This window comes from Phalaenopsis equestris, unplaced genomic scaffold (assembly GCF_001263595.1).
Source record: "Phalaenopsis equestris unplaced genomic scaffold, ASM126359v1 Scaffold000840, whole genome shotgun sequence".
Classification (NCBI taxonomy): Eukaryota; Viridiplantae; Streptophyta; class Magnoliopsida; order Asparagales; family Orchidaceae; genus Phalaenopsis; species Phalaenopsis equestris.
Window position 1 is genome coordinate 5,162,551 of NW_018165280.1, and position 19,941 is coordinate 5,182,491.

At 36.2% G+C, this 19,941-nt stretch overlaps 1 protein-coding gene and 1 pseudogene across 2 annotated transcripts in view; one reads left to right on the forward strand and one right to left on the reverse strand.

Moving 5' to 3' along the window:
- Window positions 1-8,560, reverse strand: part of LOC110031542 (importin-9) — a 95,167-nt gene extending 86,607 nt beyond the window's left edge. The window contains exons 1-12 of one of the 2 annotated variants that reach the window (XM_020734790.1): window positions 8,183-8,555; window positions 7,660-7,721; window positions 7,471-7,563; window positions 7,091-7,262; window positions 6,816-6,931; window positions 6,561-6,647; window positions 6,322-6,438; window positions 6,176-6,239; window positions 5,932-6,074; window positions 5,402-5,449; window positions 5,213-5,281; window positions 170-245 (exon numbers count right to left, since the gene is read on the reverse strand). In XM_020734790.1, the coding sequence (XP_020590449.1) occupies window positions 170-245; window positions 5,213-5,281; window positions 5,402-5,449; window positions 5,932-6,074; window positions 6,176-6,239; window positions 6,322-6,438; window positions 6,561-6,647; window positions 6,816-6,931; window positions 7,091-7,262; window positions 7,471-7,563; window positions 7,660-7,721; window positions 8,183-8,306 (1,171 nt within the window). In that variant the 5' untranslated portion in view covers window positions 8,307-8,555. Of the gene's footprint in view, window positions 1-169; window positions 246-5,212; window positions 5,282-5,401; window positions 5,450-5,931; window positions 6,075-6,175; window positions 6,240-6,321; window positions 6,439-6,560; window positions 6,648-6,815; window positions 6,932-7,090; window positions 7,263-7,470; window positions 7,564-7,659; window positions 7,722-8,182 lie in introns of both variants that reach the window. The other variant, XM_020734791.1, reaches the window with a different exon arrangement.
- An 8,251-nt stretch (window positions 8,561-16,811) lies between these two features.
- LOC110031636 lies at window positions 16,812-18,736 on the forward strand (annotated as a pseudogene).
- Window positions 18,737-19,941: the final 1,205 nt, after the last annotated feature.

Below are 19,941 nucleotides of genomic sequence, written 5' to 3' on the forward strand. Positions count from 1 at the left end.
TCACTTTAATTTAATTGTGTATGTCTTTGAATCAATGTTATGATATGCAAACCAGACTTCTCAAAACAAGCAGCACAAAAGAATAAATTCAACAACCTTTTGATTTAAGAATTCAGGAAAACATCCTTTTGTTCCATTAGAGCAAGCGTTGGTGCATTAAAGCTTGTACCTGATACACGGCAACTGTAAGATACGTCATCCTCATGAGCAACATATTGATTTGCATCAAATGACCATGTATGTACCTAAAATGTCAAAAGAAACTACATGATCAAAAATGAAGGAAATGTCATAGAAAAGAAGCAGAACATACTATTTGAACCAGAAGCTGAAACAAATAATCTTTTAAATTATGCCTTTCTCCACATTAATAAAAACTTCACCATTCAGATTCAATAAAACTCTCTGATGAACAGATACAACTCGTTTGGATTTCCAACACCCTACTACAGCAGATTAGGTGGGCCTTCCAGATTCTAAATTTAGTCATATTTACAATCAGCATGATACAACCATTAACCAAATTGCAGTATAATTCTAGCACCCCATATGCTGCTCAATATTACCAATCAAATGTCTTGGGAAATAGCAGGATCCCGTTCTAATAGACCAGAAAGAAGAAACTTTGTTACAACACATAATGCACCAAAACCATTAAAACTTTTCAAGAGAAGGCAGGCAAATAAAGTTAACCAGGACATTTATTTCAAAATCCAAAGGCCGAGTCAAGTTTTACATTATATCGCTGTTTAGCAGAACAAAACATCCCCTTCATGATTAAAAACATTAGGAGTACGGATATTGTACAGTGTGTATTTCACCTTTTTTCCTGGCTCCTAGCTGATTGTGTGCTACGAATTTAAACCAACACATATAACTATCGGTCCGAAAGCAAATCAATTTCCAGCCAAAAAACTGCTGAAAGATCACAAACATTACCGTATCAATCTTTCGGGGTTGCATAATCAACTTCCAAATCAAAGAATGCATTTCCACTCTTATGCATCTCTAATGTTTTGATGCATGACTCCAAACTTTCATTTTTGTTTTTTCAGTTTTAGCATGCGGGGACTATGGGCCTCACAGATTTCAGAGAAACATGGAATCAGATACACATCATGAACAAAGCATGAAAATTAGCCAAAAAAACTACAGATATGGTTTGGTTCAAGCTCTTATATAATTATTAGAAGACATGGTACAGCAAAGTTTCAAAATCTTCTACAATTTCAATCAGGATTTGAACTATGATACGATTCGACCACAAAATTGGCACATTTTTCCAGAAAAATTAGAGCAAACACAATATTTCTTCAATAAATCAAACAACCCCCCAAGAAAACAAAGAAAAACACCTACAATAGCGAATCGAATATCTAGCCTCCCTCAACTAAAATCAGGCTAAGGCTTTCCCTTCCAAACATAATCTTGCCACCATGAGTTTCTCCTCCCCATCTAACTTATTCACCGTGAAGTATCGCTCCGCCCGGTACACTCACCCATGTGTGCCTTCCCCCTGGAAGAACATCATCTTCAACTTCCTAACTCTAACATCTTCACCCCAACTTCCTCTATCTCTATTGTTTCCCTCCATGTATCGAGGGCACAACTCCTTCCATCGACCGTAGTCATATCCCCCTCCTGCTTCTCTCACTTCTTCTTCGTGTTCCTCCAAACCTCTGGCATAATTCCTTCTCCATGTTTTGACCCAACCGCCTCCATAAGAAATCTATAATCCACCCCTAATCAAAGTCCTGAGAGGGGGTTCGTGATGGTGGAAGTTTTACTCATGTTCCTCATGTTCGATCTATTTTCCCTTCGATCTTGCCACGAATTCTCCAGCCAAACTTTGATTAGGATTGCAAATTGAACCTTCAGCAAGATCTTGAATTGCATCTCAATAAGCTTCTTTATTAACTCTTGAATTTTCCTCATGCTCTCGAATCGGTCCATTTTTCGTGAAAGAAAACTCATCCTCTATGGCGGCGAACCTTTCTTCCATCCCCGATCTGATTTGGATGCTCTCTTCCCTAATTTCTTATCCAAATCATCTATTTTCTTAGCTGTCATTATCTCCTATCACTAGAGTCTGCTTGGTTTCGAGTTAAGTCGCTGACTTCTAGTAACACAATTAAGGCTCGCCCGATTCCATAACAGCCTTCCCCGCTAGTTTCGATCAAGACTTTACTGCAACTCAACTATATCGCAGGCTCGGTCACGACAGTGCAGGCCGACGAAAGCTCCGAACCAGTCGTTGCCTTCTTCTGTAAGCCGCAAGTCCCTCGTTGCCTTCTTCTGTAAGCCATAAGCCCAGTGTCGCCTTCCCTGCAAGCAATGATCGCGACTATATGGCTTGGCTTCGGATCTCTGTATGCTGATCCTTACCGTAGTTTCCCAGACCCATCTCCATGCACACGATCCTTCGGCAATCTATCGCATAGCCTTTGCGCGCGACTGTACGTGAGTTTTGGATCTCAATAAGTTGTGATTCTTCCCAGTTAGCTCCAATCGCGACTGCTTTGTGATGCTTCAAGCTGCTCGGCACTATCATGATCCCATATGTTGCCTTCCCTAGCTCCAATCACGATTCAATCCGCTCGACTCTGCCGCGATCACATATGTTGCCCTCCAATCGTGATTCAATCCGCTTGACCCTGTCGCAATCCCGTCTGTTGCCTTCCCTAGCTCCAATCGCGATTGTATCGCAAAGCTTGGAGCAATGGCTATCCCGTCTGTTGCCTTTCCTGGCTCCAATCGCGAATCTTCAAGCCGCTCGACCTTGCCACGATCCCGCAGTCAGCGGCTGGCCGGAAGAGATAGGGGCAGAACAATAGCGGCACTATAGCGCAAGCTAGGGTTAGAATTTGGCTTTGATACCAATCTAATATGATTCAACCACAAAATTGGGGCGCTTTTCCAAAAAAATCAGGGCAAGCACAATATTTATTTAATAAATCAAACAACTCCACAAGAAAACAAAGATAAACACCTACAATTCGAGAGATAGGCGGTCTCTCACAACTCAATCTCATGCATAAAAACTAACCCTAGACATAACAAGTCTATTTATACCCAAGAATAATAATAATAAAAGACTAAATTGCCCTTAGGCGTACAAAAGACAAATTTGCCCTTAGGCTACGCACTCTCGTAACAAAATAATACTGGTGCTAGCAGGAAGTACAATTCCAGTATGTTTGGCAATTTGTCTAATTAATTTGTGGACCCAAGGCGCAAAAAAACAGATTACAGTAATAAAGATTCATAAATCAAACTCCTAGTAGTTAAGAAGAAGCTCAAAAAAAGATGTTGAAGACGAAGAAAAAATTTATATTCCATATTCTTCCTCACTTTCTATATTTTTGAATGCTAGTTCACAAAATAGTGAAAAGACAACCTAAGGCCTATGACATAAAACGTTTTAACCGTTTTAGCAAACCATCAATGTCAATATGCCTTATATAAAAGTATTGGTGAGTTAGGCTTCAGAACAGCTATTCCACCATTCATTCACCTTAAGAGCTGTATTTTGCACTAGTCAGGACTTCCGGCAATTACTTCATGGTTTAATTCATTGGTCTTCATAACAAGGAAGATAGTTTCAGAGTTGGCGGTATTCTCTACATACTGTTCTAATAGATTATGGTACAAGTTACTGAGACCGAATTAAAAACAGTTTCCTCCATTCACAACCTGAAGAACTTTGATTTTTATGAATGCAACTTGTGTAATACTGAATTTACCTCCCAAAATAATAAAAATTGTGTTTTCACAAATCACCATTGTCGGTCATTCTGCCATCACACTAAATGTTGAGCTTAGGCATAATGAATACATTATCTGCCATTCATACACTTTAAAAACTGCATCATGTCAGCCTAGTTAAGCTTCCTCAATTTTCTTAACCTTATTGTACACCCTTGAGGATGGCTCGCCAAAAAGGATGACAAAGGGTATGAGCATGCCAAGTCGAGCTCAATATCAGCTCACCAAATCAGACCCAACATGAGCACCCTAGCCTAGTTCAATTGGGACAGCTCGCTTCAAGAGGTCTACCTAACAGCCGCAAGGTGGGCTGGGTGCCAATCAAAAGGAAGCATCCACTAAGGTTCTAGAAATAATGCCATCTCCATCCATGCCAGTTTTCATAAACAGAATAGGCCAAACAGACTACAATTAGAGATGCATTCCGACCTACCGAGAGACCTGGCAGCTTCTCTAGCAAGTCAGCCGCCCAAAACGAGTCTGCAACGAAGTTACAAATCTTCTATATTTCTTAATCGTTTTTAAACGTGTTGTTTATTTTGCAGCTTTCTCTATGGCTCTTGAAACCTCATATACCTACCTATAAATGGTGGGATCATGGGGAGGGCCTAGACTTCTGGCTTTTTTTACCTAGACCCCCAAACTATTTTCATTGTAGCATGTTGAGGCTGAATTTAATAGATTATCTTCCTCTACCTCATCACTTTTCTATCTTTTCAAATTTCCTCTAATACAGTAAGGTTTGGGCATATCTCACGGAAAGATCGAAATTCAACACTTATATGTTTATATTAATGAAAACAAAGATCAGGTTTTCTCAAAGAAAGGAGCATGCAATTTGACATAGACTTCCTAATTAGACCAAATCTATGTTTTGAGTAGGTCTTAAACCGAAAGCAAACAATGAAGTGTAACAATAATATCAGAAAACAGCTAGCACATTCCTTCAATTGTATGCCTGCATCTATCCTTCTTCCTAAAGCTGCAGCAACCATTAGGGTTTCCCTCTTGGATCATCATACATAATGTAGCCTGGTCCCACAAGCAACCCTTAGCTAACACAATAACAACTCCATTAATAAATTATATATTAGATTTGTCCCACAATCACATTATACATCACTTGCAATATCAAGTAGAATCACACGAAACGAAAACAACGTAAGACAAGACTTGCAAGCAAATGAGAAATACTAATTCTATCTAATCATATCTTCCAATGCTCTGAAATTCATAAATAGGAATTTTTCGCTTGTGTTAGGGTTGACTTGATAATCTCAAGCAATAAAAAAACGAACTTATTGAATAAATAAATAAATGGAACCAAATGAATAAAAACACTCTTTAATTTAAATATATTAAATGCATTAAACAACTATCCATTTAAAAATATTAAATGCATCAAACAACTTTTCAAAGTGAAATAAGCGCACTTAATTAAACATACTTGCTCTTCCGTCATCTGTAGAAAAGCTATGGTATGGTAAATAAGCTGTTTTATGCTTCCTCGAATGACCTACAATGCCCAATTCCAAATATATCATTTCCGATTACAATTATGCTTGGATGAAATCACAAAATTAACAAATAACGGCTAAAAAATGTTAAGGTGAACAAATAAGATTTAGAAATGTACCTTTGCCATTTTAGCGTTTCCCACAATTGTTAATATAGTTTCGAACAACTAGACAATGACAGAAGGATACAATTGATCAACTTGTAAGAGCATGGCATCCAACACAATTATTATGATGAAAATAATAGCAGTTTCTTATCACAATCCCGATAAATTCAACTAGCATTGTAAAATGCATCGGTAGTCAATACACAACTCAAAAGATCTATTACAATCATTTAAACACAGCATTGAGTAAATAATCAAATCAATACAAGGAGAAAATTTTAAAAACTCGAGTTATCTCAAAACCAAAACATGCAATGAATCTCTGTATTAACCGCTTAGTTGAAAAAGTTCAATGCTTCACAAGATTCAAAGTTATGTATTAAATAGCTAAAATGCCCCCTTCAGATTCATTGAAAGTGAGTTTTTTTATCATTCTTAATGAAAACAAAATTTAGTAAACAATTTCCTAATGAAAAAAAAATTTAGTAAATAATTGCCTAAAAATGAAACCATTAATTGACAATTCAACAGCAATTCAGCACCTGAATAATAAAGGCATCTAGGCTTCTCTCATTACCATCAGAATCAAATATACCAGAACGTGAATCTTCAGTGCCCTGAATACATAAAATCTGGTATATATCCAAGGATGAAACAAATGTCTGCCACAGTGATGATGAAATAACTGGACCAAATTGCATATCAATAATTTGGGATGAGGGATAAACAAGTGTGGCATAAGAAAAGAAATCACATTATTTGGAGTTAATATACCCAAATAGTTACCTGATATCCGTGTCTCCATGAGGCTAGGAAAATTTTGAACAAGCTGGAGCAAACATTTCAGGACCTGGTAACTTAGAAAAGAGAATGAATGTTACAAAGAAAAATATACAGAAGCCTGAGTGTTAGACAATCCAAAAGAAATTCACCTCCATTCTCATACTCCACTCATCTGGATCATCTGATCGCATAGGTGGTTGTAAAATAATAGAAAATTGCTCCATTAGAAAATCAACCACCAGCTTCAACAGACCAGCAGTTTCGGCCTGAAGCAGCAGATCAATTATTGCCTCGATGGGAACAAATCAATTCTCAAGAACAATATGCCTCTTAAAATTCTTAGCAGATAAAGTCAGAAAATAACAAATAGGGTACACCGAGAATATACCTCATACAAACCACTCATTGACCCTAGAACAGAAATGCAAGAATGCACTATTGCCAAAGCTTTTGTTCTGAGAGACTTCTCATATAGCTGAAGAAAATAAAACAAGTGACAAAATTTAAGCATGAAAAGCAGAAAAATTCCTTGTTACTTCACAAAAATAAAGTTATTACTTCAAATTAATGTAATGAAATAAAAAACATAATTCATACGCCTTGTTAAAAGAAAAAAATATTTCTTCAAATAGCAGGCACTCACATGAGGTGAAGAAATTATTGAATGCAAGTGAGGGAACAGAGCGGGTAACAATTTAGGCACCAAAGCATCATCCAATTCACCAGAGAGAAGATCCAAGCATTTTAGAGCTCCGTGAACTGAAAGAAGATACCAACCAAACAATAGTTCGAAATGAATAATTAAAATAATTAGATATAAAAATTTTAACTTGTCAAATCAGACTTTACCTTCACAATACAAAGACAAATTTTAACTTATAAGAATAATAAGAAAAAAATATGCATCTAAAAAAGTACCTCCACCAATATTTTTTTTCTCGCTAATCAATTTTAATAGAAAAGGTAGCAGTTCAGGCCAATCATCTGGCCAATCATATTGAGCAATGGAAACTATAGCCATGCTAATTGCTGTGCGAATTTTCCTATTAGGATCATCCAATGAAGGAAGCAAAAGTTGGTGCATGATCCTCTGGAAAATATAAGGTATTAGTAAAAAAGTTTGGATATCATAAGGCATAACCGAGTGAGCAAAGTACGTTCTTAAAGACATGATGAAAAGTTATCAATCGTTAGATAAGAAAAGAAATAAATAATATAAATGTTTACCATGCATCTAAGCAGTGGCAAAAGCCTTATTATTTTGAGCTATAAGAAATATATCCAGTAAGAAAATGAACCTTCTCTTCAGCTGAAACCACAGGATGCACAAAATTCTCTTCGCCTTCTTCCCAATGTTGCTTTATGAACTGCTTTAGCAAAACAGCAGCTAGGTAACAAACGTTAAGTAATTACAGAAGGTTGAGGTAGGGGAAGGTATGAATCAATAAAATAAGTAAGGCGTCGATATGTTCAATCAAGAAGGATATCTGCCGCAGTCCAAAAGCAATATCCTTGTTAATGGTAATCTTGGTAAGAGCAGCTCCGTAACCTTTATGAGAAGAAAAAATTTTCAATTTCTTATTGGTTGTCACTAAAAAAACAAAAAAAGGCGCACATAAGTATAACAATTTATTAAAATGCATTGTGAATTAACAATATCAAAATTGAAATGAACTTTGTTCCACTTTTGAAGCGATGTTTGCTGCAATTTCAAATATAAACCGCTGCAAATTGAACATTCACACTAAGGACATTATGTTAAGATTAAAATTGGCATTTCATATTGAAATAATCATGAGGCATCATACACAAACAAGTTTGAAATTATGCTCAATTCGAATCTGCAACAGAGGACCGTCAAAAGAAACAAAAAAACTTCAAATAGTCAAATAAAACCACTAATAACATGCAGCATTACGACACAGAGAAACAAGAACCACTGCCAAGTAGATATCAAACGATAACATATCCGCATTACGACAATCCATTTCAAGGGACTCGAGAATAAACCTGGCTGCAGAGAAGCTTGCTGAAGCGAGGCCTCGGCGAAGGAGCGGAGTTCGCGATTTGTGTCCAGCGTTGCGTTGAGGCAGTCGATGAGCCATTTCTGGTCCTGATCTACGGATAAAGCCATGAGGGACAACCAGACAAAGATAGTTGGGAATAGCTTTCAGTGATAAACTCTCAATTGGGATGCTCTTGGTAGCGATTATCGAGGTGGGAAAGTCGAACGGCTGATGCCGGAGGGGGTTTTATTAGGGTTTTATAGTCGACATGAAATCATCTGGCGGACTTTGCCCGATGCGGAGCTTGCCATTCGAACAAACCAGAAAGCAAGCATCTTGATTTGGAGGAATTCTACAAATTACATTTTTTTATCCTTACATGCCTCACAGAAAAATGTAATTGTAGAAAACTTTACATACATGCCACACTTCATATAATCACATATTGTACACAAGAAAATTATCAACATGACTCTCAATGAGATGGTCTAAATTAGAAGGGAAAATATGAAAATTGATTGGACGAAAAGCTTTCAAAACTCACGAAACTCACTGGTTGAATATAGTCGATCGATTGAAGAACGGATGATGGACAAAAGATATTTTCAACAAAACAAAAAGACACCAAGGCTAACAAATTACCCGCACCGATCATCTCAAGGTGGATCGACCGCCACCCTCAAAGCCGCCCGGCTTCACATAGCGATGGTTGATCGTCATCCAAACGATATAGCTGACCAAAATCGGTTAAGCCGTCCAACCCAAATACCTGTCGGCCAGAAGGTTTAAACCTACAAAAGTGTCAATGTCTTTTATTAATATAGAAAGAATGTGAAAAAGTGTCAATGTCAATTAAAGATATGGAAAGTCGTCTGTATCAATTGTAATTATCAAACCTATTTGTAACTCCTCTAATAAAGAGCAAAATTTTTAGAAAACTAACTATCTGTAACGACCCCATTAAAATGGGTGTAAGCATGTAATTTTATCAAGAGCCCTTCATGATTATAAATAGGTACCAACTTATAAATAAAGAGAAACTTTTTTTCCTCTGAATTGTTCACCTCTTACTTTATACTCATTTTCTCTCTATTTTCTCTCTTCTTTCATGCAATATAGTGTGTTCCTAAGGACAAATCAGGATTCAAAATCCTAAAGGTTGTGCGGTGAGCGTGAACATACCTCAAATAAGAAGAAGAAACAACACAAAGAGACATTGCAACCATGGAGTACATCAGATAATTTGTACAATAGCAGGTTCAGGAGCTAAGAGATCGGATGATGATTGCCATTCAAGATTATATAATCTAAAGGGAGTAGCAAAGACCTTTCTTATTATGGGAACCTCACTAGGAACATGTGTCTAGCGCCTAAAGAGTCGCACAAACACCCAAAAGACCAGACCCCTAGTACATTGATTGTGTTGAGTCCACGCCGATGGAAGGGCATCGGCCACAAAAATCAAAGAACGCTTTCTCTCGGCAAAATTTAGTGTATGAACCTTCAAAAAAGCTTATATTCCCTCACCTCAATTCCTATAAGGGTTAGAATGACTTGGTCGACCACATTGTTGCTTTTGTGTCTATAGTATGTATGTTGAGGATCAGCGATGCTTTAAGGTTTTGGTTGTTCTTTAACACATTGAGGAAGTCTGCCCTAAGGTGGTTTAATGGCTCTGGCTTGACCGATTTACAAGGAGGTACTGAAGTTGAAGGAGGTCGGCTACGTCAGGAAGGTCCAGTACCCAAATTAGGTCTCTAACTTTGTGTTGGTGCAGAAAGCCAATGGAAAGGGAATAATGCGTGTGGATTTCATAAATATGAACATTGTTTGCCCAAAAGATAGCTACCCCTACTGAAGATCGACATGTTGGTTGACTGAGTAGTCGGCTCCATGATGATGAGCTTCCTAGACATCTTATTCGACTATCGTCAAATAAAGATGCACCCACCTAATGTTGAGAAGACTGTTTTCATAATCAGTGAGGGTGTTTATTGTTTTAACATAGTGTCTTTTGGGCTCAAGAATGTTGGGGTCACAAAACAAAGTCTTATGGATGTAATATTTGCTAATAAAAAAGGGGAAAATGTTGAAATATATGTTGATAATATAATAGTTAAGAGCAAGTCAACTGAACAGCACATTAGTAATTGTTTCAAACCCTTAGGAAATATAATATAAAACTCAATACGTAGAAATGCACTTTTGGAGCATCTCATGGGAAATTTCTAGATTAAGGTTCTAGCCTATCACCAAATCTTAGAGTCCATCAAGTTCATATCTATTCTTTTTTATATTTCCAACTGGCACTTCACATGTCTACTTTTCATCCATCTACATGTTATTTAAACAAATAAGCTGAATCTAATTAAAAATTATGTGTGTGTATATATGAATATAGAAATTGATTATGTACATGAATCCAAACAATTTGCCAGATAATTCATAAAGAGTCGAAACATAAAGGGTGGGTCTAATAACATGTAAGTGCTGCCAACACCACGCTTGAAACAAGTGCAAACACCTAAAATCATGACATGGGCAGGCTTAGTTGATAGATTTAATTCTCTATACAGTTGTGCCGACACACGCTTCCCAAATAATATCTTCCAAATTCTCCAACAATGGGAAATATTTCAACCGAACATGTGATCCAGAAGTATCTGAGATCAGAAAACATCTTAATATGTAAAAAGTATGAGTCATAAGATGCGTTGATAAATCATGTGAATGTAAATTCTCGTAAAAATCCTTATAAAAATACTAATGGATTCAAGGAAGTGACATGATAGCTTGTGATTGAGAGTGACCCATAAAGGAAGTTGATTTTATCTCATGGTTTATAGGATGGGGGTAGATAAAATCAATCTTAATGTGGTCACCCAATAAGTCATCGCAATATGTTGGCCAACTCGATCAGCGCTAAACAGGGTCAACAAACATAGGCATCACTAGGGCATTTTCATTTGCCCTAACATCAATAAGTATATATACATTTTGTAAAGTGGTAGTCATCACGCCTGACATAAATTTACATTATATAAATTAAAATAGTTATAATATTAACATTAATATGTAATTATGAATGCAAATTTATCTTACTTATAAGCAAATGAAACAAATTGGTCATAGGGCATCATCGCTCTACCATTGCAGTTATTAGGTGGTGGTCTAATTTAACGTATTGCAAGTGCTTAACAGTCGATACCTGCAATCCTTTGTTCACTGATAAACCGTGGGCATTGCACTAGCCACTTTTTTGCCACTAGTAAGTGACTGGCTGATTCAAGAGATGTGCCTTATATAAATTAATTATTTTAGCAGTGATAATTATTTCACTTAATTTTTAAATAAGAAAAGTATTTCAATGATCTGATTTGGGTTTGCTGCATGCCATGCTTCACCTAAATATGAAATGCTTGGATGTGTGCTTACTTGAAATGTATTGTTATCCGCTTGCACATTACATCTAGTACGACTGTGGTGGCCTGCCAAACCTGATGCCTCAACCATCTCTACAAAATAATCAAAGTGCTTATAAACAAAATATCAAATGTGTATATTAAAATTTTGAATAAATATAATAGTATTTTAATATGGAATTTAATTTAATATGTTATTCATATCTACTTGTACTTGGATTATTGGGACAAGCCGTTCTATTATGCTACAATTTTTTATAAAAATCACACACTCTTATGATTGTAATTCTCATCTCATCCATTGTATTTTTATTGGACGACCACATCTTCTTCTAAATAAGGGGAAAGTAAACTAACAATACATTATTCTTGATTGTACGATGGTCATGATTCTTTCTCTGGTATCATATGGAATAATGATTTAAATGACTGACGATATAAACCTAATTTAAAGTACTTGGAAACAAAAGCAGTGTGGTCCAAACGTCTAACCCCCAAAGCCACAATTACATGCACACATGTTATGTGATAAAATTGTGGTTTATTGCATTTACATGAGCTAGCCTTCAGAGAAAGCATGTCTGCACGAAATGCTCTACAAACCATATCAAATACCAGATACTCTCGATGATTAATGCATGTTGGTTATGGAAACAAATGGACTTCACACTCAATTCTTTGTAGAGTTGAACTTGTGAAAAAAACAAAATTTAAGCTCAAAGCTTCATTATATTGTGATACATTACTTGATCGTTTAAAAAATAAAACAACTAAATTATAATAAATAACATATATGAGACTCTAAATCCAGAGACAATGTGCACGTCTCAATGCTTCGTTAAAACATTCAGATGTATTTGTGGTCATTGTTCCAAAGCTAGCCACCATCAGATACTAAAAATCACTTCATGACATCTCACTCAATTAACCAATCATATGCCTCCTTTTTAATATTTTTAATATCAATCATTTGTGTATTAAAAGTGTGTGCTTCATCAGTATTTCCAACCCAATATATTTTATTACAAATAGTATCAACATTTGCAATACGTCATACTGCCTTCTTAAATTTTTTTCGGAGATGACTTAAGCATTGTCTATGTGCAGCCCATGGAAATATCTCCACACAACTACAAAACCAGCCCTGGGTGTTTGTATGATATTATACATTGATCTTCATAGGTCCAGCCAATTTTCACCAAAGCATACAATTATCGTAGAAACAATACCCAAGACTCAGTATTATCAGATTCTACTACTTCAAATGCAAATGGAAAAGGACTATTTTTTATTTCATACAGCAGTCAACAAAGTCTTTAATCTTCAATCATATATATTGGGGCTAAATGCCAACAAAATATTATGAAAGCTCGTACTATTTTTTATTTCTATTTTGTATACTATTTATGAAATCTCACTGCATATTGTTATCATTAAGGAATTAAAGAGCAATACAACTACTTGAAACTACCAAAAATTTATTTTATAGCTTTTCTACACGTATCCAATGTTTTGATAAACTTAGCACAAACATTAAATTTTGAATCCATTCGGGAAACAATTTATTCAGGCTTTAGGTCAAATTGTTGTCCTAGAATAGAATATACATAGTGACATATGAATTTTGTAGTGCAATTTTGGTGCTCGATTGACATAACTGGACAGTACATGTACGTGATGCCCCAATTATAGATATTTTTATGCACCCCCTAATTGCTGACTCTTTGATGCATGTAGACGCAAATCACATGGACAATTCTCATGAATAAATTGGACACTGAACTGTAAGTCTTTTTTTATTTGAAGTAATTTTTTTGTATTCTACGTTATTCATTATTGACCAACCGTTCAAAGCATATTCTAGTATATCCTTACTTGAAATAGTCTTCCCTCTAAAAATAGTTCTGGAATGACATCATCTTCATATAATGGTATTTGATTTATAAGAGCATCACAATCGTCTGCTGCATGCATCCCGCTCTCAGTCGTACGAACTGGCCTCACAAATTGATTATTCTTTACCATTGACTCTAGCATTACACAATAAATCATGTCTTGGTAATATATCATTCAGATAAACATCTCACACACTATAATCCTTGTTTGCCTCTGGTTCTCTCGAGTTTTCACTAGTGCCACTATATGGTTTCATATTCGCCAACGTTGATATCTAAGTAGACAACTTACATTTTTTGTTGTGAATAGCTTAACATTTCTGAAGTAAGAGTGGAATGAATGTAAGAGATTAAATGATCATTGTGCGCTATAATGAATCACTGGTTTGTCGAGTATATTATATAACCCGGTGACATATGTATTGAATCAAATTGGAGTTGGCCTACCAAGTAAAAGTCATTAAATTTATATTTCTTTAAAATACTTATCATTAATAGTTGCATAAACAAAATATTTATATATTTTGTGCATATAAATTCCATTCACATGTTCAATAGGAGCTGCAGGAGTATTTGAAGGACCAACAAGGTTAGCTGCCTCAACAGGTAAGGTCTCAATTTCAACATAAATAACTATTATGTGCTTTGTAGCTTCTAATAATGTAAATTCAAATACTTCTTCATCATCAACATGAGTTGCAGTAAAATTTTCACTCACTGGTAGTCAACAAACTTTATTTATGGTATATCTAGAATTATCATGATGTAGTACACATTGTACTTTTCTCTTCAATTCATGCAGTGTTATCGACTGAGATATTTGAACTGCGCAGAGACATCCATCAATATAAGTAGGAATAAAGTCATTTGTAACTTGTAACTCTCCATCAAAACATATTAATAAAAGTGACATATTGTACTCACTTTTTAAATTTAGGTATGGTCCTACAAATGATTTTATTTATACTTATAAGCTAAAATTTAGTAAATAATTCAGAATTATAAGTGTTAATTGTCTTGATATATACAATGAAAAAAGTGAATTAACAGCTGCAAGAACTTCTAAGTGAGGAAGGGAGTACAAAGACCTTTTACATCTCAGGCTATCATTAGGCAGTTTAGGCATTTTCGATAGAGTTCTTTGCAGCTGCAAATGCACTATATTTCATATACATATATCCATAAACATTATGCTAATTTGCATTATCATAAACAAAAGTAAGGGGTACATAATAATTCATATATCAATTGCATTACAACATAATACATACATTTATATAAACATGTATTGAATCGAAAGTGTTAAGCTTCAAATGCACACATATATCCTTAAATATTATGCTAATTTCTATTATTGAAAAAGAAAAATAAGGTGTGCAAGGCAAGAATAAAATTAAATAAAATGCATTTGTATTAAAAAAAAATTTACAGATACATTAAAGAATACTCATACCTTGCTAACCAAGAAGTGCACGACAATATCCTGACAACACGCTAAAAGTATTATCCTATCGAATATCAAGCAATTTTTTTAAAAAAAATTTGGGATTATATGGAAGAAGTAAAGGGGGAGAAATCTTCCAAAAGCAAAAAAATTAAAAAAAAAATAAAAAAAAAGTAGGAAAAAAATATGAGAGCGAATGAGAGAAAATTTTGAGCTTAAATTTATTAAGACTCATTTAATGTTCCAAAGATAAGTAATTAAAATAATTTATTTCGAAGTTTTTTCAGATATACAAATCAATACTATGTTTAAATTATTAAAATTATTTATTTAAATTATTGATAATTAAAATAATTAATTTCACAAAATATAAATTAAGTAACATTTTTAACATAATTTAATTTATTTCAAATATTTAAAATTATAATTTTTGACTTGAAATTACGAGCTACATCTTGATAAAGGGCAATTAATTTAAAATAATTAGGGCATTACATAGCAAATAATTTAAGAAAATTACTGGCAACATTTCAATATTCAAGAAAAATGCGGACAATAATTCAGCATAGCACAAATTATTTAAATTAAGCAAAGTATTTAATAAAATTATGCATGATATTAGACATAGTGCAAATAAAATTATGCACGATAATTAGACATAAGTCTGTTTGTGGCAGCTGCAGTTTATTCAATAATCTGCTGATAAGCTGATTAAAAATAATATATTGATAAGCTAGATGCAGTGGTTATTATAAATTTTTATTTTTTTGGAAAAATCAAACTGCTGCCAAAAAGCTGTCACTGCACCGTGCAACGTGAAAATGTGGTTTTCAGTGTTTTGAAAACGCATAAGCTGCCAAAATGCATTTACCCAAACAGACCATGTGCATTTTCAAAACGCCACTGCACCAAATAAACTGCTCCAAACAGACCCATAATGTTTGCAGTCATGCAAATAATGTAAGATTATTACAGACATCATTTCAACAACGCAAATAATATTAAAAAATACGGCTACAAATAATATTAGAAAAAAAATGAAGGAAAAAATTACAAATGAAATTATATTAACAAAAGTTGGCCAAAAAATAAAAAATAAAAGAATATTACCAGAAAATGAGAACAGCAGGGGAGAGCGTAGGAAGAGAAGAGTAAGACAAGGTAGAAGAGGAAAAGCCATGCGACAAAAGTGCATCTAATTCAAAGTAATTAAGGCCAAAAGAAACTTATAAGAATCAGTCTTCAATGGTTAGATAATCTCTCACACAATATATCTAATTTCTCAATCATTCATATAATTCACAAATCATAGTGCAATCAGCATTTCCAAATAGCGTCATAAGTGGAATCCGAACATATATCCTGTTGTGTTACAAAAATATTTCATTAAACTTATTTATAAAAAAATGATGTGTTATTCGAGTATTATGTAGTGTTATTCGATTATTTTGCGGTGTTATTAGAATATTCTTCCGCATTACTTGATTTGAGGTTGTGTTATTCAACATATTTCATGTGTTATTTCAATTTTCATTATGTTATTAGAATAACACAGCTCCAAATCAATTAAGGTGAGAAAATATTCTAATAACACTTAATTTTTCACAAATAGTAGTGGTAGACATCAGAATATTACTATAACAAAAAAAAAAAAAAAAAAAAAAAACAAAAAAAGAATTACAAAGAGTATTGCAATCCCCGAACTTACTCTACGTTTGGTGCCACGTAGAGTAACCATTGCCTACGTGGCCTCAGGAGTACTGATACATCAGTACTCCAATGAGGGGGTGCCACGTAGGCGCCACGGTGGAACCATTGCCTACGTGGCACCCCCTCAATGGAGTACTGATGCATCAGTACTCCTGAGGCCGTTTTCACTACCCAGCCATGGGAGCCCCCATATGAGCTCGTCTCCCGCCATCCCGCACTCCACCACCTCCTCTCCTGCAACTCCATGCCCCTCTTCCACCAGATCCACGCCCTCTCCATCACCACCGGTTCTTCCTCCGACAACCTCGCCGCCTCCCGCATTCTCTCCTTCCCCGCCCTCTCTCCCGCCGGTTCCCTCCCCTATGCCCGCCGCTTCTTCCTCACAAATCACAATCCCAACGCCTCCATGGCCAATATCCTCCTCCGCGCTTACTCTTCCCTTGCGAATCCCGTTCCCGCTCTCTCCTTCTTCGCAGAAACCCTAGAGTCCTCCCGCCTCCAACACCCCGACTCCACCACACTCGCTCTCGCCCTCAAGGCCGCCTCCGACGCCGGTGATCTTCCCTTCGGCAAAATGGTTCACGCGATGGCGCTGAAGCTCGCCCAGGCGTCGGATGTTTCCGTTCAGAATTATTTGGTTCGGTTCTATTCTTCTTTCGGTTTAATAGAACCCGCAAGGTTGGTTTTTGATCGCATTTTTGTATTCAACGATGCGTCCAGGAATATAATGCTTGGGGCTTATTTGAAATGCGGTCTTCTTGATGATGCCCGACAGATGTTCGACGAAATGCCTGCGCGAAGCGTTATCTCTTGGAGCGTGATGATTAATGGCCTGGTACAGAACAATCGTTTCAGGGAAGCAATGGAGATTTTCCATATGATGTTGGGGGAGAAGATGGAGCCAAACGAGAGTATTTATGTGAATATTCTCTCTATCTGCGCTCATCTTGGTGCCGTCGATCAAGGCCGATGGGTGGAGAATTATCTGCACAAAAAAGATTTTAAAATCACAGTTCGTGTTGGCACAGCCCTCATAGACATGTACCTCAAGTGCGGCTGTGTGGAGAATGCCTATAACGTATTCAATTTAATGCGGGAGAAGAACTCGTGGACATGGAGCGCGATGATCTCCGGGCTGAGCGTCAATGGCCGCGGAGAGGATTCACTCCGGCTGTTTGCATTGATGAACCTCTCCGGAATTTCACCTGATGAAGCCACCTTCGTTGGAGTCCTGAACGCCTGCAGCCACTCGAAACTCGTCGATGAAGGAGCGAAGCATTTCGAATCGATGGCGAAGATACATAATATTCAGCCAAACATTCAGCATTACTGTTGCTTGGTAGATCTCTACGGCAGAGCAGGGATGGTGGCGAAAGCTGAGGATGCCGATGGAGCCGAACAGTGCGGTCTGGGGATCGCTGCTCAATGCTTGCAGAATTCACGGAAACGCGGATTTAGGGCAGAAAGTAGGGGAGATACTGCTCGAGTTGGAGCCCGAGAACAGCGGGCGCTACGTTCTGCTCTCGAACATCTACGCCGGTAGAGCGATGTGGGAAAAAGTGGCAGAGCTGAGGAGAATTATGAACGAGAGGAAAATCGAGAAGACGCCGGGGAGCAGTCTGATCGAAATCGAGGGTGAGGTTCATGAGTTCATTGCGGGGGATCGTTTCCACCGTCGGAGAAGAGAGGTTTATGCGAAGCTGGAGGAGATGAGCAATGACTTGAAGCTGGCGGGATACCAACCGAGGATCGAAGAAGTTTTGATCGATATGGAGGAGGAGGAGAAGGAGAGTTCTCTTTATCATCACAGTGAGAAGCTGGCGCTTGCGTTTGGTTTGATTGGGTGTGAGACGGGGGCGACGATCAGGATCATGAAGAACCTTCGCGTGTGTGATGATTGTCACCTGGTGATGAAGATGATGTCGGAGATTTATGGCAGGGAGATTGTGGTTAGAGATCGGAGTCGATTTCATCATTTTAGTCATGGTGTTTGCTCTTGTAATGATTACTGGTGATTCTCCATGTGTTTCATATATGGGAAATTTATATACATACCCCACATAATTCTTGTGTATTTACATATCCTGCACCCAAAATTTGATATTTACACTATTAAAACCTTTGTGTCATAAGCCTATGAATAAAGAAAAAAAGGTGTATTTCACTTTTAATATTATGATATTTTTTGATATGATGTTAAAGATTTAGAGTTTCATTCACATAAATATGAATGTCTAAATGCACAAAAATTTATGTATGTATGTATGTATTGTATACTTATATATGATCATTTACTTAAATAAGGCTTTTTTCATGGGTATGACGTAAGGGTTTTTTTCATGGGTATGATGTAAGGATCAATAGATCTTATGAATTTTGAATGCCCACACTCGAAAATCAGGTCATTCTCAAGCGGAGCCCACCAACCGAAATGGTCGAGCCAAGCCTTCGTACAGAAATGGTTGATCTATACCGAGATGAATCAACAACCGAAGATCATTATTATATATAAGGACATGTGTCCATCCTTATTTAAAGTGGCTTATATCTGAAACAGGTCATTCTCAAGTTAGTTCCACTTGTCAAAGTGGTCGAATTAAGCCCACCAGCAATCAAGCTGAGCCTACCAGCAGAAGTGGTTGATCTAGCTCGAGACAAATCAACTGCCAAAAAAGATTATCATTACATATAAGAACATATGTCTATCTTTATTTAAAGTGCCACTTGACATCAACGTCTTGTTCTTTTCATTAAAACACTATAGACTGATGCAGTGCTCTACGGAATGAATTTAACAATTATTTTATTTTTCATTATATACAAGAGGCAAGGAAGAAAAAGGGGGGATCTTGAGAGACTGATTCATCTGATTCACGCTCTCTCGCTCGAACCAAAAACCCTTTCTCCAAACCATTCTATCCTTTCCTGAAAATTGCGGAGAAAAATAAAAAAACTCTTAACTCTATCGACAGAGCGATAACCTTCTTCCACATTTTCCTCTAAAATAAAAAATTTCTTTTTAAGTTGTACGAGCTCACATATAATACTGGATTCTACGTTCTAAAAGGATCCAACATTCATGTTTACTGCTCTTGATCTAAAGGAAGCTAAACATGTTCATCGCTATACTAGATATTTTAAACGAGGCAACTAAAGCCCTTTATGAACCAATCATTTTTTCAGTTTTGTAACTGTTTTTTTAAATAAATAAATTTATTGTGTAAAACTATATTCTTAAAATTGCAATAACTAATATAGAAAAAGCCAAGTAATATCAAATGAAGCCTACAAA